At 64.6% G+C, this 23,878-nt stretch overlaps 2 protein-coding genes across 4 annotated transcripts in view; one reads left to right on the forward strand and one right to left on the reverse strand.

The window, feature by feature from the left end:
• Positions 1-23,878, forward strand: part of BAIAP2 (BAR/IMD domain containing adaptor protein 2) — a 63,478-nt gene that overhangs the window by 36,023 nt on the left and 3,577 nt on the right. Inside the window, exons 4-14 of one of the 2 annotated variants that reach the window (XM_036910532.2) lie at positions 2,312-2,373; positions 2,993-3,064; positions 3,672-3,809; positions 13,779-13,931; positions 16,084-16,308; positions 16,474-16,675; positions 17,237-17,438; positions 17,812-17,880; positions 18,438-18,600; positions 20,236-20,270; positions 20,841-22,345. In XM_036910532.2, the coding sequence (XP_036766427.1) occupies positions 2,312-2,373; positions 2,993-3,064; positions 3,672-3,809; positions 13,779-13,931; positions 16,084-16,308; positions 16,474-16,675; positions 17,237-17,438; positions 17,812-17,880; positions 18,438-18,600; positions 20,236-20,270; positions 20,841-20,871 (1,352 nt within the window). In that variant the 3' untranslated portion in view covers positions 20,872-22,345. Of the gene's footprint in view, positions 1-2,311; positions 2,374-2,992; positions 3,065-3,671; positions 3,810-13,778; positions 13,932-16,083; positions 16,309-16,473; positions 16,676-17,236; positions 17,439-17,811; positions 17,881-18,437; positions 18,601-20,235; positions 20,271-20,840; positions 22,346-23,878 lie in introns of those variants that run through there. The other variant, XM_036910530.2, reaches the window with a different exon arrangement.
• LOC130683623 (uncharacterized) lies at positions 8,535-12,575 on the reverse strand. Of its 2 annotated transcripts, none has more exons than XM_057501798.1 (8): positions 12,446-12,575; positions 12,082-12,181; positions 10,751-10,810; positions 10,144-10,317; positions 9,897-10,021; positions 9,234-9,415; positions 8,903-9,054; positions 8,535-8,750 (listed from the first exon to the last, which is right to left on the reverse strand). In XM_057501798.1, exons 1-7 carry the CDS (start codon positions 12,448-12,450, stop codon positions 9,029-9,031), a joined length of 672 nt encoding a protein of 223 aa, XP_057357781.1. In that variant the 5' UTR covers positions 12,451-12,575; the 3' UTR covers positions 8,535-8,750; positions 8,903-9,028. The 2 variants fall into 2 exon arrangements, with proteins under 2 accessions (XP_057357781.1, XP_057357780.1); XM_057501797.1 differs by having other exon boundaries at positions 8,535-8,791.

Below are 23,878 nucleotides of genomic sequence, written 5' to 3' on the forward strand. Positions count from 1 at the left end.
CCTGGTGTGACCGTGGCTGGTGCCCCACCCACCTGCCTTCCATTCCTTTGCTGCCCCAGCTGGGTGTGGTCTCCCTCTGTGGCCAGCATACCCACACACCCGCCGTCTCCTCAGGAGGAAGCATGTGGCTGGGCCTCACACGGCCTGGGGTGGGACGCACGTCCCCGTGGCGGGCAGCAGCCTGGTCCCAGCTGCCTGGTGAGAAACTTTGTGTCCCTTCCCCCTCCTCCCTTGACTGAAATCTGTGTGCCAACAGCACTGAGCAGGAGTCACTTGGGAGTGGCAGGCGGGTACATGGCTGGAGGGGTGGCCCAGTGGCTCTAGGGCAGTAGGGAGCGCCCCAGGGGGGTGGGGCGCCAGGCCAGCTCCACGCCGCTTGCCAGCTTGGTGGCCTGCCAGGTGGGCTGGTGGACCTGGCGGCTGTGCCGATTGAAGGAGATCCATCTGTAAGTGCCCAGTCTTGTCAGGGCCCCCTGTGCCCCATGGGCATCAGGCCAGAAGCACTGGCAGCTTGCAATGGCTAGATGACCAGGAGAGGTTGGCCTCCCCCTGACCCCTGTGCTTCTGGGAGGGAAAGCGACCCAGGTGGCGACCATCCTCAGGGCCAGTGGCCTGGTCTTGGAGGGCATGCCATCCCGGCAGGGCCTTCTGCAGGGTCCGTGGGAGCTTGTTCTGGTTTCTAGCTGGCCTGGTTGGGGGCAGGGTGCTTCTTGTGGCTGCCCCTGGAAGGGCCTCTGGGTCACGTGACCCCGGGTGGCCCAGACGTGAGCGAGGGTTGGCATCCTGGTTAGGCAGCACCTTGGGGGCAGGGTTTGTCAGGGAGTGACTGTGCCTGAAGGCAGGGACAGGCCTTTTTCCCCATTTGTGTCCACAGCACGTGGTCAGCACCTATCACCGGAAATGGCCGCTCAGCAAATATTTGCTGATCAGATGCACGTGTCCTGGATGGCCTATTCCAGCCCCTCCCTCTGCAGACAGGAAACGGCCGTTTGCCCAGACGGACGCAGGGGTCTTTCACGCCAGCTCTGCAGGCGCGGGCGGGCAGCCCCGAGTGTCCTGGGAGCCAGGTGCTGCTGGGCCAGGGTTCCTGGTCCAGGGCGCGGATGTGGGGTGGGTGTTGGGCTCTGGGGACAGGACTGGTTGGGCCGTGGGGCACCCCTCATTTCATGTCCACACCTGGGGGCACAGCGAGGCTGCACGCACACCTGCAGCTGTCCGGTCTTCTGGAGCCAGGCTCCCTCAGCCCCACTGGCCACGAGGCACAGGCCTCACTGCAGCTCCCCGGTGCCGTGCTTCGGCGTCATAGCCGCGTGGGAGCCAGGAGCTTTGGGAGAAGGAGGCGCTGTGGCTTGGCTCCGCCCCCCTTGGAGGCCTCGCCCCTGCTGCTCTTTGGTCTCTGTCCCTGTGGTAGAAGCCGGGAGGCGTATGGACACTGCGATTTGGTGGTGCCTACAGAGTGTCTGGGGGCTCGGTCTAGTATCAGGCCAGCCCCCCATAACATGAAGCGTGCAGGTGAAGGCCCGGGAGCCCCGACATCTGGGCTGACACGGCCTTGGGTGACCTGTTACTGTGAATGGACCGAGAAACCACCACGTCCCTGAGGTGGCTGCTCTGGGAGAAGGCCTGGGGAAATGCCCGTGGGCCGGGTCGAGTGCCCTGGTGGGCCTGCAGGCTCGGGGAGCTGACCTCTGTAGGCACCCTTGCTGCCGGGCCCACGGCCTGGGTGCGGTCTCCTCTTTGTTCCCACTTGGCTGCGAGGTGAGGCCTGGGGCCAGAGGCCCTGCCGCCTCTAGGCCTCTTTCCTGCTTCCCTCGGGGTCAGAGAGGGTCACTGTGCGTGCCCCGCACAGCCCCTGAAGAAGGTGTGTTCCCTCTGGTGTGGCCTGGCCCCGGGTGGGTGGGCCGTTGATGGCTGGCATCTGTGAGTGTGAGCTCACACACTGACACACAGGCTGGAGACGTGCAAACAGGGTCTTCCAGTCTCTTTGCCTTAGTCATGAACCTCAGCTCTGATGCAGACATTTGAGGACACCCTGCACCCCACCACCCCCAAAGGCTTGACATGATCATGCATTTGAGGCCCACGTCCCTGGTTCTAGAATTTTCCATGTCCTCCTCAGGGTGTCACAGAAGCACTCCTCTCCCTTGCCCACTGGGTGACCGCTTGCTGGTCACGGGGCCTCGCTGGGCACAAGCCTTCTGCCACTCCAGACGACGGAGGCGCAGAGCCTGGCCTGGTTGGGGGGGGGGCTGTGACTCAGAGCACCTGACTCCCCTCCCCTTCTCTTCTTTGCGCCGCCCTGCCTCTCCAGGAGACGTCCTCTTTCAGATGGCTGAAGTCCACAGGCAGATTCAAAATCAGCTGGAAGAAATGGTGAGCCCCAGCCCCCTGTGTAGGCCTCTGGGGGGAAGGGACACATGCAGACAGGCAGGCAGGTGAAAGCCGAGGGCGAGAGCCGGTGGTGCTGCGGCCTTGCGTCCCCTGGGAACGCTGCATGGCCTCGTGGCTGCTCTTGGAAGGGCGGGGACAAACCCCGGGCCCAGCAGGGTGACTCACCTTGGGGCTAAGCACACACTGAAGGGCCTGGGAGGAAAGGGCACAGGCCAGTGAGGGTCTCAGGCTCAGGGGCGCAGTGAGTGGAGAGTCCAGAGCACGAGGCCCCTGATGACCGGCCCAGCCGGGACCCTCTGGCCTAATGCCAGGGGTCACTCAGGGCTTTCCCAGTCAGCATGCAGGTCCATAGCTGGGGTCAGTTGTACCCAAGTGACTCCCCAGCACCAGAGAGCAGAGGGGGCATTGGGGAGGGTTTCCCCATGGCTGTCAAAGTCGACACGGTCTGAGTTCCAGGCTTCTGTTTGGAGCCCGCTCCCAGAGGCCCACGTGTCTGTGCAGGGTCATCAGCTTGTGGGTCAGGCGGGGCCCTTTTTCACACGGGGTGCCCAGTTTCCAGGGCTCCTGCTGACGAACTGCTGATGTTTCTCTCCACGTCCAGCTGAAGTCTTTTCACAACGAGCTGCTCACGCAGCTGGAGCAGAAGGTAGAGCTGGACTCCAGGTACCTGAGTGTAAGTCGCCCCTGCCCACTCCTGGCTGCTCACCTGGCGGTGCTCGGGCTCTCCCGATGGTGTGGAAAGTCCTCCGTCCTCCGGGGGTGTTCGCTTCCTGGGAGCTTCCCAGCCAGTGGCTTCCCTGTGGCCCTGGGGCATTCTCACCCACGTGAGTGCAATCCTGTGGGTGAGCCCATCATGTCTGATGCCCCAGTGCGGGTCTGGCATCCCTGCAGCTCAGCTGCTCTTGGTAAAGGCACTGACATGGTGTGAGCAGCCGTGCATCTGCACAGACTCCTGGTCCCCTGCTGTCACCTGTGGGCTCCTTCGGGCCTGTCCTTCGCCTCTCCCCAGCCCGCAGACCAGAACAGCCAGGGTTTATGACACCGGCTAACACAAGGCTGGCTCTCGGCGGGGTAAGAGGGGGTGAGGTTCCAGTTTTCCCAGGCCTGGTTTTCATCTCTGGGGAGCAGAGGGTTGCTGTGGGGGGTGGCCCAGGCCGCCAAGTGCCCCCCAGATCTGCAGTCAAGCATTGGCTGCCATCCCGTGGGTCTTGGGCACAGCAGCCGTGGAGAGAGCCGGGCACGGAGGGCTCACATGCTCTGCACTGTTCTTTGCACCTCAGGCCGCACTCAAGAAATACCAGGCGGAGCAACGGGGCAAGGGCGACACGCTGGACAAGTGCCAGGCGGAGCTGAAGAAGCTTCGCAAGAAGAGCCAAGGCAGCAAGAACCCCCAGAAGTACTCAGACAAGGAGCTGCAGGTGGGGCGCTGTGGCTCCGGGGCTCCGGGGCTCCCGCCCGTCCTAGGGGGCGGGGAGGAAGGGCGCTGTGCATCCCCCACCCGCACGGGGGGCCAAGAGCTGCTCCTCCCGGTGAGATCGGGCAGCCAGGCTCCAGGCCTGGTGGGTTCCGGGGGTGGCCCCTCGCCTGTGCTGGCAGCCTCAGTAGGGCTCCAGAAGGCTCTCTGCCAAAGGAGCAAAGTCCCAGAGGAAATCTTTTTCTGCCCCGTCCTCCGGGATTCCCACCTCAGACAGACCCCAGACTGTTCCTATAATTAACTTCCACCCACCCGCCCCCAGGACGGGGCTCGGAGCCTCAGGGCAGGCAGACGCCAGCCGGCCAAGCGTCCCAGCAGCCCTGCAGTGTGAGGCAGATGGCACTGGAGGGCACGGCAGGGACCAGCCCTGGTGTGGCTTCTCTCACCAGCCTGCCCATCACTGGAGGCATATGTGCCGAACAGGGCAAAGATTCCGGACGGCACGGCCCCGAGGCCCTGATTCTCCAGAACCACGGCCGGCTGACACAGATCAGGCCCAGAGCTTCGGTTCTCAGAGGTCATGCCTAACTCAGACCAGGGGGAGACTGGGGTCAGGACATGGGGCGTTAGCATAGGAAACATCAGAAAACAGCCCCCGAGCCAGTCAGGGGTGGAAACTTGGCAAAGCACCTTGAGCGGGGGTGTGGGTGTGACCCTCGGGGTCAACGCCTCCCCTCGCAGAGCCCTTCCTGCCAGCTGTCAGGTTGGCAAGCCTAGAGACCCGCGTGTGGGTACGCAGGCCCTGTGGTGCTGGGACACTGCTGCCTCGCAGGGCCTGTGGCTGGACCTGCCGTGGGCGAGTTGCCCACTGCATGTGTCCCACCCACCGTGCCCCTGTGCAAGGGCACCCCTGGTGCGGGAGTGCCTGGCAGGACAAATGGGACGGTGCCTATGTAGGGAGCAGCCCGGAGGTGCCGGGGGCAGGATGCTCCTGCAGCCAGCAGGGCACTGCTCCCAGGCCCCCACTTCTGGTGCATCTTGTACGGAGCTGCACTGATCCAGCTCCTGCCTGTCTCCGGTGCCTTCCTACCTGAGCCAGCTGTGCCCATGGCCTTCCGCCGACCTTCCCACCCAGCTCTGAGGTGCTGCCGCAGGGAGCCTGAGTCCCGGGAGCAGGTCCTGTGGCTGGGCGTGTGTTTGCGAGGCTCAGAGGCTCCTGCATTGCTGTCTTGTCTCTTTGTGCCACCCTTGATGCGTTCTGCCATTTGCTTCCTGAAAGGCTTGGCTGGCAAATGGTGCCCCTGCTGCTCTGGACACAGTAGCACCCTGAGGGCAGGTGTCCTCTGCTTAGGGCTCCTTCCACAGCCGGCCTGTCAGCCTGTCAGCCTGTCGGGGGCTCCGCTCCTGCCAGGAGGGGCTGGGAGCCTGTGCCCCCTCCTCGGGGTGCCCCTTCCTTTGGCGGCACGCTGTTGGGATCGGGCTCCCATACAGTTCAGCCACTTAAAGAGCAGAGGCCCAGGCTCTGAGTGTCGGAGTTGTGTACCTGTCTCCACAGCCCCTTTCAGAGCCTTCTCAGCACCCGGGAAAGAAAGCCCGCCAGCAGTCACTCGCATTTGCTACCTGCCCAGAAACAATCGCCAGTCTCCCACCTGTCTGTGCAGCTCCCGTTTGGGCCTTTTGCGTCTGGCTGCTTGCATGTCGTGTGAAGTTCCCCAGGCTCACCCATGTTGTAGTGCGTCGGTGCTTTGCTCCCTTTCATGGCCGTAACGCAGGCGCTCTCCCTGCCCTGGCTGGCTGGCAGCGGTGGTTCGCTCTGCAGTGGTCTGCAGCCAACTGGTGGAGGCATGGCCAGGACCCTGGCCAGCACCTTGTGGCTGGGAAAAGAGCAGGGCTGGGTGGAGGGAGCGTGAATGTGCCGGTGGCTTGGACGTACTCGCCCCCGCTCAGTGGCAGGCACACGGGACTGCTGCGTCACAGAGACAGTGCTGTCTGCTTCCCAGGCGTCCACCCTTTGTCATCCCTCCAGTCCCCTCTGCCTAGTGCCAGTGTTGCCAGGCCAGCCCGGCCGCCCACGCCACGCTCCCTCCCACACCCTAGGCCCCAGGCCTGCAGATCCCAGAGAGCAGCGTTTGCTTCCTCAGCCGTGCAGGGCTGAAGGGGACGCAGCGCAGGCTCCTCGAACCCTCATCCTTCCGCACAGGCGTTTGGAGGCCGTCTTCCTCGCAGAGAGGTCTCCCAGCAGTTGTCCAGTCTGGCGAGGCCAGCCATGTGCCCCTTGGCCTCCTGTGGCCTCTACTTCAACATGTCTGAAGCCAATTTTTCTTCCTAAGTCTCAGGGTCACCCCGCCACCAAGGATCCCCAGGGCCCTGTCTCCTTAGCACAGCCTTGCCAACTCAGCAAGGTCCAGCCACCCCCTATCGCCCCCCCCCGCCCCCCCACCCCTGCTGTCTGCTCTGCCGGCGACTCTCCTTCCTTCGGCTCTAGCTGAGCCACCTCCCGGCTCTTCCCCCACTACTGGCTGGCCTGTCCCCACCTGGGCCCAGATGGATTTGGGGTCAGGCTTTGGCTTTGGGTTTGGGTTTGGGCCTGCTCTGCCCGTACAGGTGCGGTCATGGCGAGCCCCAGGTGCACGCAGCCGTTGGTGCGGTGGGGCGCTACTGCCCTTCTCCCTGCTCTGAGCAGCGGCAGGCAGGCCCGGGGAGCCCTCCCTCTCCACCAGCCCCTCCTCTGTCTTTTGCCTTCCAAACCCACCTTCCTTCCCTGTTGGACCCTTGGCCACCCAGAGGTTTTTCTGTGGTGGTTCTTCCCGAGTGACCGAGCTCCCTCTGGGGCGGGCTGGGTCCTGCGTTCAGCATTGTGTGCCCCTCGGCACCCAGCACGGGGGTCACACAGTGGCAGCCAGTGCGAGCTGCTGTTTCAGTTGCTTGTTTGAGGGTGGAGGCAGAGGCTTGTCCGTCCTGCGTGGCCTGCTCCCCGGTGGCATGGAGCCCAGGTCGTGCCAGAGGGAGCGGGGTACTCAGTGTGCTCCGAGCTGGGGCCGCACCCTGGCTGCCTGTCCCATGGGGGCGTTTCCAGCCTGCCTGGTGGCTCTGTGGGGATGCTGGGCCCACTGGCAGCTGAGGCTGTTCCTTCTGTCTGAGCCTCTGCACACCTAGCCAGGGACCAGGATCTCACCTCCGCCTGAGGCGTGGCCGCTGGAGCAGGGGACCTGGGAGTCTTCCGCTGGGGCAGCTCCTGCCCTCCACACCATTTCCCTGGGCTAGGCCTGCCTCCTTGAAGCCTGGCAGTTGCAGGAAGTGGCTTGTTTGAGATGCCCTTTCTGGGAGGAAGGCAGGACTCCCTTTCCTGTTTCTCCGTTCCCAGAGCGGCCAGCCCAGCTCCCAGGCAGCTGCCCGGAAGCTGTGAGCACCTCGCCGCTGAGCGCTGGCTGTGGGGGCAGCTGGGGCCCACCCAGGCCGGAGCTCCAGGCCCTGCCTCAGAGCCCGCCTCACAGGACCTGCCTGCTCGCTGACTCTGCGCCCCGCCTCCTCTTGGGTGTCCCTTGGTGGGTCCTGGGAGCGTCGGCGATTGTCTCTGGCCCTGAAGAAGAGCCAGGAGACGCAGGTGTCACCCACACAGTGGCTGTGGCGTAGGAGGTGGGACTCTGGCCTGGTCCACGTCTTTGAGCCGACCAAGGAGGTGGGAGTGAGCCGAGCCGCGGGCCCCTTGGAGCTGGGCATCAGGCACGGTCAGTGACCTGCCCCAGGGGCCCCTTCGAACTCTGCAGGAGCCCTCACCAGGGGCCTGGGTCACACAGCCCAGTGGGCATGCAGGCAGGTAGAGGGGTCCAGGTGCAGGGGCTCTTCCTGGAGGTCCGCAAGCTGCACCAGAGCCCCACCCGCCGAGGGCTGCCCCCGTGAGCTGCCCTTGGAAGAGCAGTCGCACACCCTGGCTGCCGCAGTGCACAGAGCCCTGGTTTTACTCCGCTGTGGTCGCTGTGGCTGGGGCTCCAGCACACGGTTTCAGGTGTGGGTTGCCCAGTGCTCTGGACAGGTGGCTGGTCTTTCCGAAGACCATATCACTGGGATCACCTGTGTGCCTTCCAGAGCCACCTGCCCCATGCACCCCTGCTCCGGAGCTTCAAGTGTGCAGGTCACTGGCTGGGGAGAGTGCGGGCTGCTCAGGTGCCCCTCAGTAGGGCACAGGCCCTTGGAGCTCGTCGGGCAGCTGCATGCACTTCAGGGGTGCTGACCTGGCAGGACCCCACACCCCCTGCCCTCCCAGGCGCCTGCTGGGCTCTGCTGCAGGCTTGGCCACCTGGGCCAGCGGTCAGGTATGCCTCAGGATGGCCACTGCCCCGGGGGAGCGGGGCGGGGGGAGCAGCTTTGGCAGGTAGAAAGGCGGGGCAGTTGATCAGACCCCTGCCCCAGAGAGAGACTGGGCACGTCTGTCTGTCAGTGATGGGGCTGCATCAGAGCCAGCCGTTTTCAAGAACTGCTGATAATTGAGACTGTGTTTTGGGATTTCCATGAAGAGAATTTATTATAATTGTAGGTCAGGAGAACAGGTGCTTGGAGGCATTTGAGGTGCTAACTAGGACAGAGGGTTCTGTCTTAGAAGTAGGGGACACGCCAAGTGCTGCCCTCACAGCCAAGGTCACTCTGCACACCTCCGGTCATTGCCTGTTCCCTGGCCAAGGTGCCATGGTGGACATGGTGGAGGTGCTATGTCCGGTGGCATGTGGTCACAGGCCTTGTCTGGCCACCCTGTTCCTAGGCCCCAGGGGTCTCAGCTGAGCCTGTGTCACCCTCTCTGGGCATGGGACCACGAGGAGGGTGGCATGGAGCCTGACCGTGTCAGGGCTCTCAAAGCTTGCGGCGATTCTGATGAGAGGCCAGTCCCAGCAGTGGTCCCCAGGGCTTCTGAGCGAGGGCCCAGGCTGTGTGTGGCCGGCCCTGAGGGCACCTGTTTTGGGCAGAAGCAGTGCGTCCTCCCCTCTGCACCTCCTGAGGACATGGGGGAAGATTTCCGCTGGCTTTGTTTCGTTGCCTCCACCCAGCCGGGGCGGATCAGGCCGAGGCCACCCACGCCACCCACACGCCCTCTGAGGGCCTCACCACTTAGAAAGCCAGCAGTCGTCTGCACCTTGGTGGTGTGCGTTGGGTGTGAGCCTGACCGGGCATGGAGAACGCGTGTGCCCTTCCTGTCCCACACGTGGGCTCCCAACACTGAGGACGGGGCTGCTAAGCGCCCAGGCAGTGCTGGGGTCCTGAGGCAGAAGAGACACCAGGGAGGAAAAGCTGAAGGTGGGCGGGCAGGTGCGGGGCAGGCCCAGGCCCACGCAGGGCCACCAGCCCCTGGAGGGGTGTCGCGGCCTCCCCACCCACTGGGGACGGAGCTTGCCAGGGTGCCCGGAGCCGCAGGCAGCTCAGTGTGGCCCAGGCCCACCTTCCCGTTCCGTTGTGGGAGGAGAGCCGGCAGCCATGGCCAGCTGGTCACGCCAGCAGAGTGTCTGAGGGCCCGGCCAGAGGGTGGCGGGCAGGGCCTCCGCAGCCGGCAGCGGGGCCTCCGGCATGCTGGCTGCTCGCTGGGACCGCTCGCTCCAGAAGGCGCACAGTGCAGGTCGAGGTCTGGGAAAGGGGAGAGACTGGTTCTATTTAAAGGGGTGTGTAATTAACAAAGCAGAAACAAAATAACCGTAATTTAGATCTTCAAAAAAGACAATGGCAGAGGCGGGTCCCTGATGTGTGGGGTTTGACTGGCGGTTTAAGCCCTTTATGTGTCTGCTGTTCTCACGTTTAAAAAACTCTTCAGCACTAACGGCAGTCTGCGGACGGGCCGCGTCAGTGCCGTGGGGGCGTTTGCTTTCCTTGGGGTATAAACGGCTCCTCGCTGGAAAGATGAGTGTGAGAACCCAGAGGCCAGCCCGTCCTCTTAGGGCCTCTTTGTCCAGAGGTGGCACCGTGGTACTCAGGGTGCCCGGAGGGACTGCCCGTGGGGCGGGCACGGCAGGACACTGCTCCTGTGAGCCTCGGACCGAGCCACATAGGCCCTCTCCATCCGTCCCCGCTTGGCACCCCACCCATGCCCACCGCCCACCCCAGATGGCACCTCCACCGGTGGCCGGCCTGGGGTGCCTCCTTAGTGCTGAGAGCAATCGGGCACTTCTTATGCTGTTGGAGCCGGAAGAGGCTTTCAAGGGTAGCGTCAGGCACCCTGCACCCATCACTTAATGCCTAAAAGTAACCACGTTAAAAGAAAAAAGCAGGTAAAGCTGGTTTTAATTATAGACCTTACTTAGCTGAATATATCTAGAAAGTTATTTTGTTGGGTAATCATAGAAACTACAGTGAGAGACCTCACGTTCTGCCAAGTCTGAAGTCAGTGCAGACTTTGTGCCTGCAGGGCCCTCAGTGCACCAGGCAGGGGCTGCCGTGCCAGGCGGGCCAGGCCAGGCTGGACGAGGTGGCTCAGCGCCTGCGGTCTGCAGCTGAGGGGACAGGCCCAGAGGGGTGTGCAGCTTGTCCGGGGCCTGGAGGTGTGCAGGGGTAGGACGTGGGCGGTTGGGACCCGTTGGTCACGGACCCTCTTGCCAATCTGGAAAGTGGGAATCTGGGGCCCTGACACCTGCCAGAGGGGCCCTACCGTTTCTTCCTGAATGGCCGGCCTTCCCACCTGCTGGCTCCTGGGCAGGGCAGCACCGCTGCCTCAGCCCCAAGTTGTGCTCTGAGCTCTCAGGATTAAATGAGATTTTAAGGATGCTCCAGTCCATGGAACTGCCGCCTCGGCCTCCTCCACCCCCATGGCCCAGCTTTGCCTGGGTGCCAGGCCCATCGGGGAAGGGGTGCAGGTGGCAGCAGGCTCCAGGGAAGCCACTGCTCAGCAGCAGGGCATCCAGTTCCTGCCTCCCCAGCCTGCACACCGCAGCCGGTTGGGTTCCCTCGTCTCCTTGGAGTAACAGGTACCGGTGGTGACGACTGCAGGCCAGGAATGATGCTCACGCTCCCGTCCATTACCTGCGGGGGCTAAAGGGGCAGCATGAGGTTTGGGGAATACGGGAAGCTGCAGCAGTGGCCACACTGGAGGAGGTGCACCAAAGCCTCTCAGAGATTTTTCTAGAAAGCGCCTCCCCCACTCTGAGTCACCAGCTTGCTTTGCAGAGAAGAGGAGACATATGTTCCGATCACTTTTGTCTTCTCGGATTGCAGGGTGACTAAGTGGGAACGTTCTGTGGGTCTTAAATGCTTTCAGCGAGGGTTTCTATAGCGCCGTCACCATAGCACCCGCTAAGCCAGGAACAGGAGCCTGCCCGTGCGGGGCCGGGCCCAGCCGCTTCCAGCAGCCCGGAGGTGGGGGGCCAGGCCGAGGTCCGCCCTGCGCCCTCCTCCAGACAGCGGGAAAACTCCCGGCGTGCGAGGGTGGCCCTGCCCCCAGAGCGGCTGCAGCTTGAAGGGCCGGGGGGCTCTTGGCCCGGCCTGCGCCTCCAGGACCTGCGCAGCGAGGCTGTGGCCTCGCCACACACAGCTGGCAACCCCGGGGAAGGAGGTCAGGGAAGCCGCTGCAGTTCCTGGACAGAGGCGGGGGCGGCCCCACGTCCCGGCTGCCTTGCATGCGGGCGCCGAGCAGCCCGGGCCATGGTGGAAGGTGTCACACAACCCCCAGCCGCCCCTACCTGTGCAGCTCGGTCGGCTCTCCTGCGACCTCGGCACAGCCCCTGGGGAGCCGCTCGGCAGCCCCGCAGCCCTCCAGGCTACGCTGGCCCCCTCAGCCTCTGGTTCCCACGTGGGGGCCTGGCCCTGAGTGGGCTCATTTGAATAAATGGAAATCTTAAAAATAAAACCCTGGGAGGCTGCCAGACCCGACTAATGAGGCCAGCGCCCCGCACAGCGTGTCCAGGTTGCTTCTCTCCCTCCAGGGAGCATGTTGATGTGACAGACGTCAGCACAGCCTCAAAACCCAGAAATGCGTGGGGGCGGCTCGAGGGGCCATGCTATTCTCTGCAGCCAGCTCGGGGCAGGCGGACCCAGGGGCCCCTGTCACGGTTTCCCCGCCCTGGGGTCACTGTGTACATGACAGCTGGAGTGCAGGCCGGCGCTTTGGGCAGCCCCCCGCCTGAGGCTCCGTGCTGGCTGTTATCAGCACCTCGGCCTTCCTGCCCAGTGGTGGCGTCTCCCTGTGCCTGGCTAGCCTGGAGCTCACCACAGTCCTGGCCGCCTCTGGGGCAGGGACGGAGGAACACCCCCAGAGAGGGGGAGGGGGGCGGATTGGGGCTTTTTCTCCCTATGGTCTTCCTCACCTGAGGTGGCCCCATTGGGCTCCTGGGCACCAAGCTGAGCCCCTGTGGTGCCCCTGAGCATGGAGACAGGCTGAGAGAGGGTCCTTGTGGCTGGTCGAAGCTGCAAGCCGAAGCCGATGTCCCTGTGAGGCCCTGGAGGGGGCAGGACAGCCCCAGAGCGGATGGAGCCTGGGACCGTGCAGGCAGCTGCCATCTGGCGCTGGGTGGGGTTTGGGGGATGGGTCTGGGGCAGCAGGGGAGGGTGTCTGCGGCCCCCTCTTGCACGTGCCCTTCTCTCGCTGAGCAAGCCCTGCCTCTTCCAGGCCCCTCTGTGCAGAGGGTTCCCCACCTCTGGGCCTCTGCGCCCTCCTGTCCTCACACGTACCTCATGGGGCTTCTAGGCCGGGGTACAGGGTGTCAGTGGTCCCATGGCAGGTGCCCCTCTCCACAGCCGCGTGTGGGTGGCATCTGAGGAGTCCTCTCCCAAGAGCGTGGTTCTACCCCTTTGTCCTTGCTCCCCGACTTCCTAGAGGAGCCTGCAGGGGAGGCTCTGTCGGCACAGGTTTCATAACCAGAGGAAAAGTACTCAGAGACACCAGGGCTGCCGGGAGCAGGGGGTGGGCGGCGCTGGCAGAGAGCAGGGCCTGCCTGGGCCTGCTGGGGGTGGCCCTGGACAGCCTCCCACCTGCATCCAGACCCTCCTCCCAGGCTGGCCTCCTGGGTCCCCTTCAGGCAGGCTCCGGGGCTGCAGGTGACCGAAGGCCAAACCTGGTCCATGAGGCTGTAGGCTTGGTTCAGGGATGAGGGCAGAGGGCCCACCCTCTTGAGGCCCATTTAAGCTGCCCTGCCTGAGGGGAGGAGACAGTTCAGTGTAGGAAGGTGAGGTCGGCAGGGCCAGGGGGCCGAGTCCCGTGTTCTGGCACAGGGCTGGTGGGCTCTGCCTGGGGTGGCGTGGCTCTGGGATGCTGCTAGGGACAGGCCACACCCGGCAGGCTGCCTTGCCCTCCCCGGGGCACTGCAGGGAGGGGAGGCGGCAGGCACAGCCTGCTCTGCCCACCCCCTCCTGTCGCCCACCCCAGTTCAGCACCTCCCACCCGTGCTGAGTCAGAGCTGGGGGTGGGGAGGCCACCCCCTCGCTCCCAGGGCTGCCGCAGGGAGGAAACTGCGGCTGCAAAAAAACTGCTCAGGACACAGGTCCTGGGACCTGGGTGGACGGTGGATCAGGGGTGGGTTGGCTCTGAGGAGGGCCAGGAGGCGAGTTGAGGTGGGAAGAGGGCCGGGGGGGCCTTCCTGTGCTAAGAAGCAAAGCAGCCCCCTTCTGAAGCAGCTAGCCACACAGACACCCTGACGGGGCAGGGGGTGTCTGCCTGGGGCTCTCAGACCCTGACCGTGTGAGTCTGGGGTGCTCCTACCACCCCGTGACGCCTGCCCACGGTCTTTCTGCCATTTTGTTACTGAAAGTTTCCAAGCTGCAAAATCAGGGAACATTCTGGCCCTAGCATGGGGTATGGATGGAGCAGGAGGACACAGCTCCCAGGGGACAGAGGCACAGTGGGGCCTGGACCGCCCCACATCACCTCTGCCTGCACCCTGTTGGCCTAAGTGAGCCACGCAGCCAAGTTCCACCCCGCACGGTGGCCGGGAGGGGCACTCGCCTCCTGTGGGGCTGCCCAGAACTGGGCGTGACCATTTTCTGTCCCCCGTCCCGCCCCCACCAGTACATTGACGCAATCAGCAGCAAGCAGGGTGAGCTGGAGAGCTACGTGTCCGATGGCTACAAGACTGCCCTCACCGAGGAGAGGAGGAGGTTCTGCTTCCTGGTGGAGAAGCAGTGTGCCGTGGCCAAGAACTCCGCCGCCTACCACTCCAAGGTGCGCTGGCCCCTCGGGCCCCTGCGTGTGTCCAGTCCTGGGCTGTGAGGAAGTCATGCATTGCTGGGCGTTCCCTTGCATTTTAGACTTCCCCACAGGTAGAGTTCTAGAACCACCAGGCTGTGACTGTTTTTGAGACTCTTGTTAAAAATTGCAGGTGTGTTTTAGACAACAGTCACACCGCCAGCCTGCTGAGAGAGGGTCTGTTCCAGGGCCTGAGCTCCTGGTGTGGCGGCTGCAGGGCCAGGAGCCCTCGCAGAGGTCGCCTGACCCCCCAGAGCCAGCAAGACCTGAAGGACACAGGCTCCCCCATGGGGACAGGCAGGTTCAGCGGGGACCATGTTCCCCACAGTCCACAGGCAGGAACTGGGGTGAGATTAGATCCATCCACTCTAGAACATTCCAAGAGCTTGGACGGTGTACTTAGGTAGCTAAGCCCAAGGAGGCCCGAGTTCATGTCTTTTTTCATGAAGGGTTCTGCTCGTCAGCAGGGCACCCGCTCTCGGGTGCTTGATCGGAGGTGCTGGTCCCCACAGCCTGGGCCGCAGGCAGGCGCCCCCTCCCAGAGAGGCCCCTACTGCCCAAGCCCGTTGTCACAGGTGCCCGGCCGGGACAGCGGCGGGACCTCATCCCCCGCGGGAGCCGGGGGGCGGGGGCAGCCTCCTCCCGCGCCCGGGCAGCAGCCCAGCGAGCGCGGGGCTCCAGCCGGGGCTCTGCTCGCCCACGCGGTCCCAGGCAGTGCTGCGGGGGCGCCCGCGCCCTCTGGCGGCAGCCGGCCGGGGGAGCGTGCGCCTGCCTGCCTGCCTGCCTTAGGTGGCACGGAGAGCAGAAAGCCGTCGTTCCCCAGGGCCACTGCCCGAGAGCTGACAGCCAACTTCGCAGAGACCTGGGCCCAGTGCCCTAGTGGGCGCAGAGAGGCACGAGCCCCGGTGCTGGGTCCCCAGGTGCAGGGCAGGACCCAGACTTTTCCCAGCAGCAGGCCACCAGGCACTGCCCTGGCGCTGGGTCCCCACCCGATGGGGGCTTTGTCACCCACTGGGTCGCCTCAGATGTGGAGCCCCTCTGGGGACACACCCTCACCCTGGCATTGTCCCCATCGGGGCCTAAGTGGCCACTTTAGTGCAGACGAGCAACTGTGACCGTTCTAGTCAACCCCCACTCACAAAGCGGGCAGCCAGTCCTCCCGCTGTGGTTCGCTGGCCCCTGGTCTAGACCAGCAGGTGGTGGAGGGGTGCAGCCTTGCTGAGTGCTGTGTGTCCGGCATCCTCCAGGTTCCCACACAGGCACCCCATCCCTGCCTAGGCATGGGTCAGGAGAAGTGGGAGGACAAGTGGTGAGAGGTGGCGCAGCTGGGCAGCCCCTCGGAGGTCCTTGGGACAGTGAGTGCCCCAGCTGGGGAGCAGTGCCACCAAGTCAAGGCTTTACCACACGCTGAGCCCACTTTAGCCAAATGGCTGGGAGGTGGAGGGCCCGGCTGCCCGCCAGGCCCTGAGCATGCCCGTGCGGGTGGGCTGTGGGGAGCCTTAGGCTGGTGTCACAGCCCCCTCCTGGGACCCCCTCACCAGGCCTGTGGCTTCCTTGTCCTTTGTCAGGTCCCTGTGCCCATCCTGCCAGCAGTGTTCTAGGCAGGCCCCTGGGTGGTGGGTGGGAACAGCACCGCCTGCCACATTCCCAGGCTCTGTCCCTCCCCATGCCCCTCCCTATCCTGTACCACATGGTCTCCCGGGCAGACTCCCCAGCTGCCGTGCCACCTCTCCTCCCCCCGGGTCCTGCGGAGGCCCTGCCCAGGTGTGGCCTGGGCCTGTTCTCCCATCCCGGGTGGCTCCTGCGCCGCGCAGCACACCACACCATACCAGCTCCTTTCCCAGCAGCCCCTCTCTGGGGTGGGGCCAGGGACTCAGGTCTGGCTATGAGTCACCCTCTGGTGATGAGTGGCCCTCAGCCAGCCAGGGGCCCACCTCCTGGGGTGGGGTGTGTCCTCAGTGCCTCCCGGGGTGGGGCCAGGGCACCAGGTCCAGGCGAGCATGGTTAGGAGGTCAGCAGCAGGTCCTGGCCTCTCCTGCCCCTTGGGGGAGGGCCCCTGGGATGCCCCTGGCTGTGGGAGCCTGGGCCCGGCCCTGATGCCCATCTGGTCCTGTTTCCTCCGCTTCAGGGCAAGGAGCTGCTGGCGCAGAAGCTGCCCCTGTGGCAGCAGGCCTGTGCCGACCCCAACAAGATCCCGGACCGCGCCGTGCAGCTGATGCAGCAGATGGCCAGCAGCAATGGCTCCATCCTCCCCAGTGCCCTGTCGGCCTCCAAGTCCAACCTGGTCATCTCAGACCCCATTCCGGGGGCCAAGCCACTGCCAGTGCCCCCTGAGCTGGCCCCGTTTGTGGGGGTGAGCTCTCAGCCTCTAGAAAGCCTTATGGGTGTGGGAGGATGGTCCGCCTGTGCGCCAACCTGGTGCAGCCGGGGTGCCCCTGCGGGGGGCGAGGGGCTCTCCTGCTGGTCTCCCCGGGCCAGGCCTCTCCTGCAATACCACGTCCTTGCCTCTTCTTGACAGCGACTGTCTGCCCAGGAGAACACACCGGTCATGAACGGCGTCTCTGGCCCGGACAGCGAGGACTACAGCCCCTGGGCTGACCGCAAGGCCACCCAGACCAAGGCCTCAACTCCTCCCCAGGCCCAGAGCAAGCTGAGCGACTCCTACTCCAACACGCTCCCTGTGCGCAAGAGCGTGGCCCCGAAGAGCAGCTACGCCACCAGTAAGGGCGCTGCGGGGCTGGGCTGGGCCCCAGATGCCCTGAGGCCCGCAGCAGTAGTGCCGCCCCGAGGGAGGTTGGGGGGCCCAAGGCAGCGCTCTGGGGCCCCTTTGAGGTTTCCATGCTGGATCCTCTGGCTTTGCTTGGCTCCCCCTTTAAGTGTCTGGCACGTGGTGGGGCAGTGCCAGGCTGCCCTCAGATCAGCCCGTGATGGGAGCAGACGGGCAGTGCTCAGGAGGCATCTGTTGGCCATGGCACAGCCCCGTCTGCCATGGTGGCATCCTCCCTCCGTGCCCCAGCCCCACCAGGGCCTTCGCCTGAGAGGGCCTCCTGCCTGGCAGATGGGAACGCTGGGGCCCGGGCCCAGAGAACTGCCCCAGCTGAGGAAGGGCGGGTCTGTGGCTGGATCCGCTCCCCGGTGCCCGGGCCCTTCCAGACCCTGATGCCACACCGCCCTGGAGCCTGGCGTGCATTCCACACTCAGGCCTCCAGAGTCTTCCCATAGGGCAGCTGAGCGGCAGGAGGGGCACCGCGTCCCTCATGCCTGCCGCCTTGTCCTGACAGCTGAGAACAAGACCCTGCCCCGCTCGAGCTCCATGGCAGCTGGCCTGGAGCGCAACGGCCGCATGCGGGTGAAGGCCATCTTCTCCCACGCGGCTGGGGACAACAGCACCCTGCTGAGCTTCAAGGAGGGCGACCTCATCACCCTCCTGGTGCCTGAGGCCCGTGATGGCTGGCACTATGGCGAGAGCGAGAAGACCAAGATGTGAGTACCTGTGGGCAGTGCCCATCCCAGCACAGAGGCGCAGTCGCCCAGCCCTGCAGTCCGCAGGTGTTCTGGCAGGTCTGAGTCCTGTCAGGGGCTTCCAGCCGGGATAGCCTGGGCTGGGGCTTGCGTGGGTGTGTCTGTGAGTGTGTCTGTCTGTCTGTCTGTGTACTGGGCATGTCCACCCTCCCTGCCGGTGGGTGTGTGGCTTCCTGTCTAGGTATATGGGGTGGCGGGGGGTGGCTCAGAGCCCTGGGTGCAGACTGGGGGCTCCTGGTCTCCCTAGAGTGCCCACATTGCCTCCCCAACAGACAGATGCAACCAGGCTGTGCCAGGGGCCTGGGCGAGCCCTCAGCTGGGTCTTCTCTTTCAGGCGGGGCTGGTTTCCCTTCTCCTACACTCGGGTCCTGGACAGTGATGGCAGTGACAGGTTGCACATGAGGTGAGCCTGCCAGCCCGGGCGTTGGCCCTTATCTTTGGAGCGGGGCTTCCATGAGAACAGAAGCTGTGCACGTACCCCCTGAGAGTAGCCCAGGCCCTCGGCACAGGAAGCCTGGCCAGGCTATGGCCCCTCTGCCCTGCAGTGCTGCCCCAGTGGCCCAGCCTACGGCACATTAGAGCCCCTGGGTGCACTGCGAGGAAGGGGTCTGAGCACCCTGTGGGGTCACTGGCAGCACGCCCCTATGAGCAGGGCATGTGGGAGCCCAGCTGCCTCCCACAAGTTCCCCAGAGCCTCCTGGTCCTGTGGCTGGAGCCACAGAGGGGCAGCGTGGCTGCCAGGAGGATTGGGTCCCTGCAGGACTCAGCCAGGCCACAGGCTCTGGAGTCCCTCCCTGCCACGCCTTTGTGCCGGGTCCTGAGGAGGCAGGGAGACGAAGGGGTCAGTGTGGCTGCAGCCCGGCCCCTGGGAGCAGCTTCCTGGGCAGTGCTCTTGGGGGCGAGCGGGCCCGGGTGGGTGGGCCCTGGGCAGGGGCCCTGTCCTGAGCACCTGCCCCTCAGCCTGCAGCAGGGGAAGAGCAGCAGCACAGGGAACCTGCTGGACAAGGAGGACCCGGCCCTCCCGCCCCCCGACTACAGCACGTCCTCCCGTGCCTTCCCCGCCCAGGCGGCTGGCACCTTCAAGCAGAGGCCCTACAGCGTGGCTGTGCCCACCTTCTCCCAGGTGAGTGCCAGCAGAGGGCTCCTGACGGGTGGGCTCGGCTGCAGCCCGACCTCGGTGCCTCCTGGACGGCAGACACTCGGTCGGCCTGGACATGAGGGTTGGGCCCTGCACCCACGCCTTGGCTGTGCCCACCTCCCGGGTCACTGGCAGGTGCCCTCCACAGACTCAGGGCTCTAGAGAAGGCATGGGGGCTTCTTCCCGCCCCTCTCTCAGGCTGAGGCGTCACCTCTTGGGAGGAGCCTGGGCCTCAGGGAGGACTTTGTGTCCAGGAGCCCCTCCCTTAGAGTGCAGGGTTCCTGCAGTCCTGGGTCCAAGGAGCAATTGTGTGCCTGCCCTCGGGGCCCTGGATGTGTCCAGAACCTACTCGTTAGTGTGCCTCTGAGTCCCTTAGGAGGCAGGGCTCGGTGTGTGTGGTCAGGACGCCCAGGCTGGGAGGCCAAAGGCAGAGGACCAAGGCCTGGGCCCTGGGTGCAGTCCCCTGATGGAGCCCCTGCAGCACATGGTCCTGAGGTCAGGTGGGGCAGAGCTTGAGTGTGGACCGTGTTCACTGGGTCCCGCACCGCTCCACCCTCGAGGCTTGTGGGTTAGAAGGGTTGGGGCTTCCAAGACGTTCGTCTGCTCTGGATGCAGGGGCAGGCGGTGGGCAAGGTCCAGAGAAGGGCTCTGGGTCCTTGTAGCGACCCACTCTTCCTTCATGGTGCTGAACAGCCTCGCCTGCCTCGTCCCATCTGCAAGGAGAGCTTAGCACGCTGGCCCTGTGGGAAGGGCTGAGGGCGCAGGCAGTGTGAACATCTGTTCAGAGACAAGGGGTAAGGTGGGCAAGATCGGGGGCCGTGGCTGGGCCCCTGGGTGGAAATTTCTAAAAGAGGTAAGGTGCAGCTGGTGCCCGGGGCAGCAGTGGGGCCAGGAGACAGCCTGCTGGGCACGGGGACGCTGCATCCGGGCCTTGGGGCCCGACCACTGTGCTGCCTCCACCCCCAGTCCCCACATCTGTTTTGATGCTGGGACAGCTGAGCAGGGTGTCCGCAACAGCCCGTGGCGGCCCTGGGCCAGGCCTCCGCCCACCCCCGCCCAGGGCCACCCTTCCTACCTTCCCCGAGCCCGGAAGAGGCAGCTTGGGCTGGGGCTCAGGATGATGCTCTGCCCACGGGCAGCCCTGGCCTTCTGCAGGCAGGCCCGTAAATGACCACCCACTGTAGCTGTCCCCTGCCAGCCCAGCTTCCCCACCCATCCGTTGCCCCTACCTGCAAACTCCACTGGTTTCAGACGTGGGGTTTCCAGGGAGGCCTCTGCCCCTGCTGTGAGACTGGAGACTGCCAGGCCGCCCCCACCTCACCTGCCTAGCTGCTCCACCACCGCCATGGGAGGTGCATGTGGCAGGAACTGTCAGGTGACCTGTCTTACTCTGCCCATGAATGTGAGGTCACACAATCCACAGGTGGCCACTGGACAGGGAGGTGTCCCTGTGAATTTGGGAGATAACCACTCTGCAAGTGAGAGAGCCCCATGCCCTCAGCTGCAGGTGGCACCCACACCCCAGGGACCAGAGGGGCACCTGCCCAGCCTGCTTCTGCCCTGCTGGTTCCGTTGTGCCCAGGGACCCCAGCCTGACCTGTATCTACCCTTCCTCCACAGGGGCTGGATGACTATGGGGCACGGGCTGTGAGCAGGTAAGGGACTTCCAGATGCGTCCTTCCAAGCCGTGGGCAGGTGGGGAGTGGTCGCAGCAGAGGCTGGGGCGGGGTGCGGTTCTCTCTGGGGCCCTCTGCGGCCTACTCCATGGGGGCCTGGCTGGACACTGTGGTCTACACTCCAGGTCAGGGCATGTGGGACCCGGGTGCCTGTTCTCTCTGCTCCTCACCCTGCAGCCCCCAGTCCTCTCTGAAGGATGGGGGTCTGAGAGCAGGGTGCCCTGGCCGGAGCCCGGACCCTCTCCAGCCCCTGGCAGCTCCCGCCTTGGGCTGCACCTGGCTGCAGCCGGAGCCCCCTGGGCCCAGTTCTTCTGTGCCCGCTCTTCATCCCCTTTCAGCCAGGAGGGGACCTGTCTGCCCCTGGGCTGTCTCCCCGGAACCAGCCCGGGCCGGTGTGGGCGGCTGGGGCCTCCTGGCTCCCAGCTGGGCTCACCCCGACCTAGCCTCGTCCGGGGTGGGCAACCTGGCTGACACCGACCCTGAGCTGCCGACAGGGCTGCTGTGGGGGAGCTGTGCGGCCCAGCAGCTGTCCTGTGCTTTGTTTCACAGCGGCAGCGGCACGCTGGTGTCCACAGTGTGAGGACGCTGACCACGGGCAGCTGCTGCTCGGAGCCCCCCCACCTGTCTGGTTTCCTCCGCAGCTCTCGTTGGTTTGTTCTTGGGTTATTTTTCTTTCCCACGTGCCCCCCGCCTTCTGGTTGGTGACCCCAGACTCTGCAATCCCCCAGGGTCCATGGTGCTGCCCCGTCTCTGCTCCCTGTGTCAGCGCGCCCCAGCCCGTGTGGCCCGCCAGGCAGCTGGGAGGTGCCCTCACCTCCGCCCAGCTGCTGGGTCATGATACTCTGTCCCCTTTTGAAGGCTCGCGGTGAGCCAGGTCTAAAGTTTGAGGAAAAAGAAAAACCCTAAAAAAAAAAAAAAAAAAGATGAAAAACAGGAAAAGGACTTTTTTTCCTGAAAAACAAAAAACAGACATGCATGGCCTGCGGTGTGCGTGCTGTCATTTCTGCATCTGATCCCCCAGCGCAGGCTGGCGTTCGCGTCGGACGGGAGGGTGCCGGGCTCCAGGGCTCAGGGCCGCACCAAGAGGGGCTCCTGCCGAGCTGGGGGCCTCCTGAGGAAGCTGGCCGCTCCTGTGAGGGAGGCCGCGACCCCCGGCCCTGCCCGGCCCACCAGGCCAGGCTCCCGAGGGCTCCTGCTGCACATTGTTGGACAGTGTACAGAGACCGCAGTGTGGCGTCGTTCTTAGCAGGGCATGTGACCTCACACGGCGTGCTGGCGGGGAGGGCCTGGGAGCAGGCGCTGCCCGGCCACACTGGGACATTCCAAAGAGCTCCAGGGACCACCCTCCCTTGACGTGTTCTGAAAATCGTTGCTTTAGCCAGCCTCGTGAGGGAGTCTTGGCCACCCGTGGCCACCCGGCTGCATGGGGCAGGGGCATGTGGCTGGGCCTGGCAAGGCTGGCCCCAGAGAGGGCAGCTTGGGGCAAGTGCCCCAGCCCGCCGCCCAGGGGCAAGCAGGCAGTCCCTGCCCTGTCCTCCCTAAACGCTCTTGTCTTTTTGTGTGTCCTGGTGACTTCAGAAAGAGACATGCTGGACTCAGTGGCTACTGGTATTGCCTCTTCACACCCTGAATCTGGGGAGTGAGTGAGGGTGCAGCCCCGCCCGTCCCTTCCCACGCGGGAGCCCCTGGGGAGCCATGGGTGCTCCTTTTTCTGATGTGATTTAGCAAAACCCTCCTGCCCACCCTGCTGTGGACTAGGATGTGGCTGGTAGTGTTTGTGGGAGAAGCAGTTCAAGACAGACCTAGTTTTATATTTAAGAAAAACACAAAGCCAGAACACGGACCTATGTAAAAAGAACCTTCTGTGTTGGTCTAATTTTACTAAAAGATCTCAAATCCAGGGGATTCCATGCTCAATGGATGAATGTAGACGCAAAACTTGTATGAAGATGTAAAGTGCTGAAAATATTTTTCCCGTTTTCTTTCCCCCCTTTTTTTTAATCTGAGTTGCGCCCTGTACTGCAGTTGTTTGAATAAAAGTTTTATTTATTGCATTGAGTTGGGTGTGGTGCCTCCTTCCAGCCCCCGCATGCATCTGGCATCTGGGCTGTGCCACAGCCAGGCCCCTCCCTCCGTGAGCAGACAGGGCGGCCCACCCTGCTCTCCCTGCCCCCCTTCTCCCTGGCTGAGAGCGGGGCTGGGCGGGCCTGGTCCAGGGGCACCGTCCTGGAGCGGGAGAGCCAGCCGCTGCCCTGTGGTGGTGGCGCACGCCCATGCCAGCGTGCACCACTGCCAGGCGGCCCCTCCTCGGCCAGCCTGCGCGTGCCCTCCGAGCCCTCGGGCCTTGCCTGTCCCTCCCACCTGCACCAACCAAGCCTTGTGCCCTCTTGCAGCGTGGATGTGGAAGTGGCCAGATTGTGAGTTGCCCTGATCAGTTAGTAAGTTGCCCTGGTTTTCGGTGCTGGCCGGTCTGCGTTCCCAGGGCTTCTGGAACCCTCTGGCCTCAGTCCGTACAGGCAGGGTGCGGCCCGGGGGCCCTCCAGGCCGGTGTCTGCTCTGGGTTCCTAGCCTTGCTTCTCCTGGGATCGCGCCCTGGGCTCTCGGGTTTCCTCCTCCTGCCCAGAAGCCTGTGGGTGAGCCCCGCCCCGCGGCCACTGTACCGCCCACTGCTGGGCGCGGGCTGGCCCTGGCCTCTCTCTGCATGTCTCTCCTGCCCCTGCTGGCACTTGGGCCACAGTCAGGGCGAGCCCCACGGTCAGCTGCAAGGTGGCTTTGGGCTCCTTTGGCTGAGTGTCCCGTCGGACCAGCCCTGCCTGGCCTGGCGGCTCCTGCGTCGGTATCGCAGCCCCTCAGTGGGTCTCGGGGACAGGTCCCGGGTCTGTGCCCGGTGAGTGCCACACGCCCAACTGGAGCAGGAGCACGTCTGCCCCACCGGGGACAGGGCGTGGAGTGGTTCCACTGGCCCTCTGCCCCCGTTCACCTCATCCCTGCCCTGACGGGGCACAGGGGCTGCAGCAGGCTGCCCAGAGCATGGGCGGCCCTCAGCCCCCACCTGTAGGTGCCCTTGCTGACCTTTGCCGACCCAGCTCAGTGACGGCCCCTTCCCCTCAGCACTCGGACAGCAGTTACCGACAGCTGGCAGAGGGGAACCCGCCGCTTCAGGCCCCTGTGCCTGGGCCAGGTGGCCCTGTTGCCTGGCTGTGCCCACCACCAGCCCAGTCAGAGGAGCGCACCCCCCTGGGGATGAGGGATGCCATCCTCTGAGGGCAGGGGGACTGCTCCACAGACCCTGGGCTCCCACTCTGCTTTCACTGCCTTTCTGTTTGGGAGCTCTGGTGTGAGTTCTGGAAAGTTCTAGAGACAAAACTCTTGAAATAGAGGCACAGTAGAGATGCCTTTGGTGCGGGCTGCCCTCCTCCCCTGCCTCCAGGTCCTTCCCCTCGCATGGTGCTCTCTGTGAGGCCTTGCCCCCTGCCCCGAGCCCAGCACAGCCCCCATGTCTGCCCCCGTGGCTTCAAGCTGGTGGCTGCCCTTGCCCATTACAGGCCCTGGAAGGGCCGACGGCTCTGGCGGCCAGCTCCGCCCCT

Source organism: Manis pentadactyla, chromosome 4, assembly GCF_030020395.1.
Source record: "Manis pentadactyla isolate mManPen7 chromosome 4, mManPen7.hap1, whole genome shotgun sequence".
NCBI lineage: Eukaryota > Metazoa > Chordata > Mammalia > Pholidota > Manidae > Manis > Manis pentadactyla.

Coding starts and splice junctions, on each gene's coding strand:
- LOC130683623 (XM_057501798.1), bottom strand. Junction 10,811..12,081: donor GCCCAATGGGGCCACCTCAG/GTGAGGAAGACC, acceptor CTGCCCCTTTAG/CCCCCGCAGGTAATGGACGG. Junction 9,055..9,233: donor TCCCACAACGGAACGGGAAG/GTGGGCCTGGGC, acceptor CTTCTGCCTCAG/GACCCCAGCACTGCCTGGGC.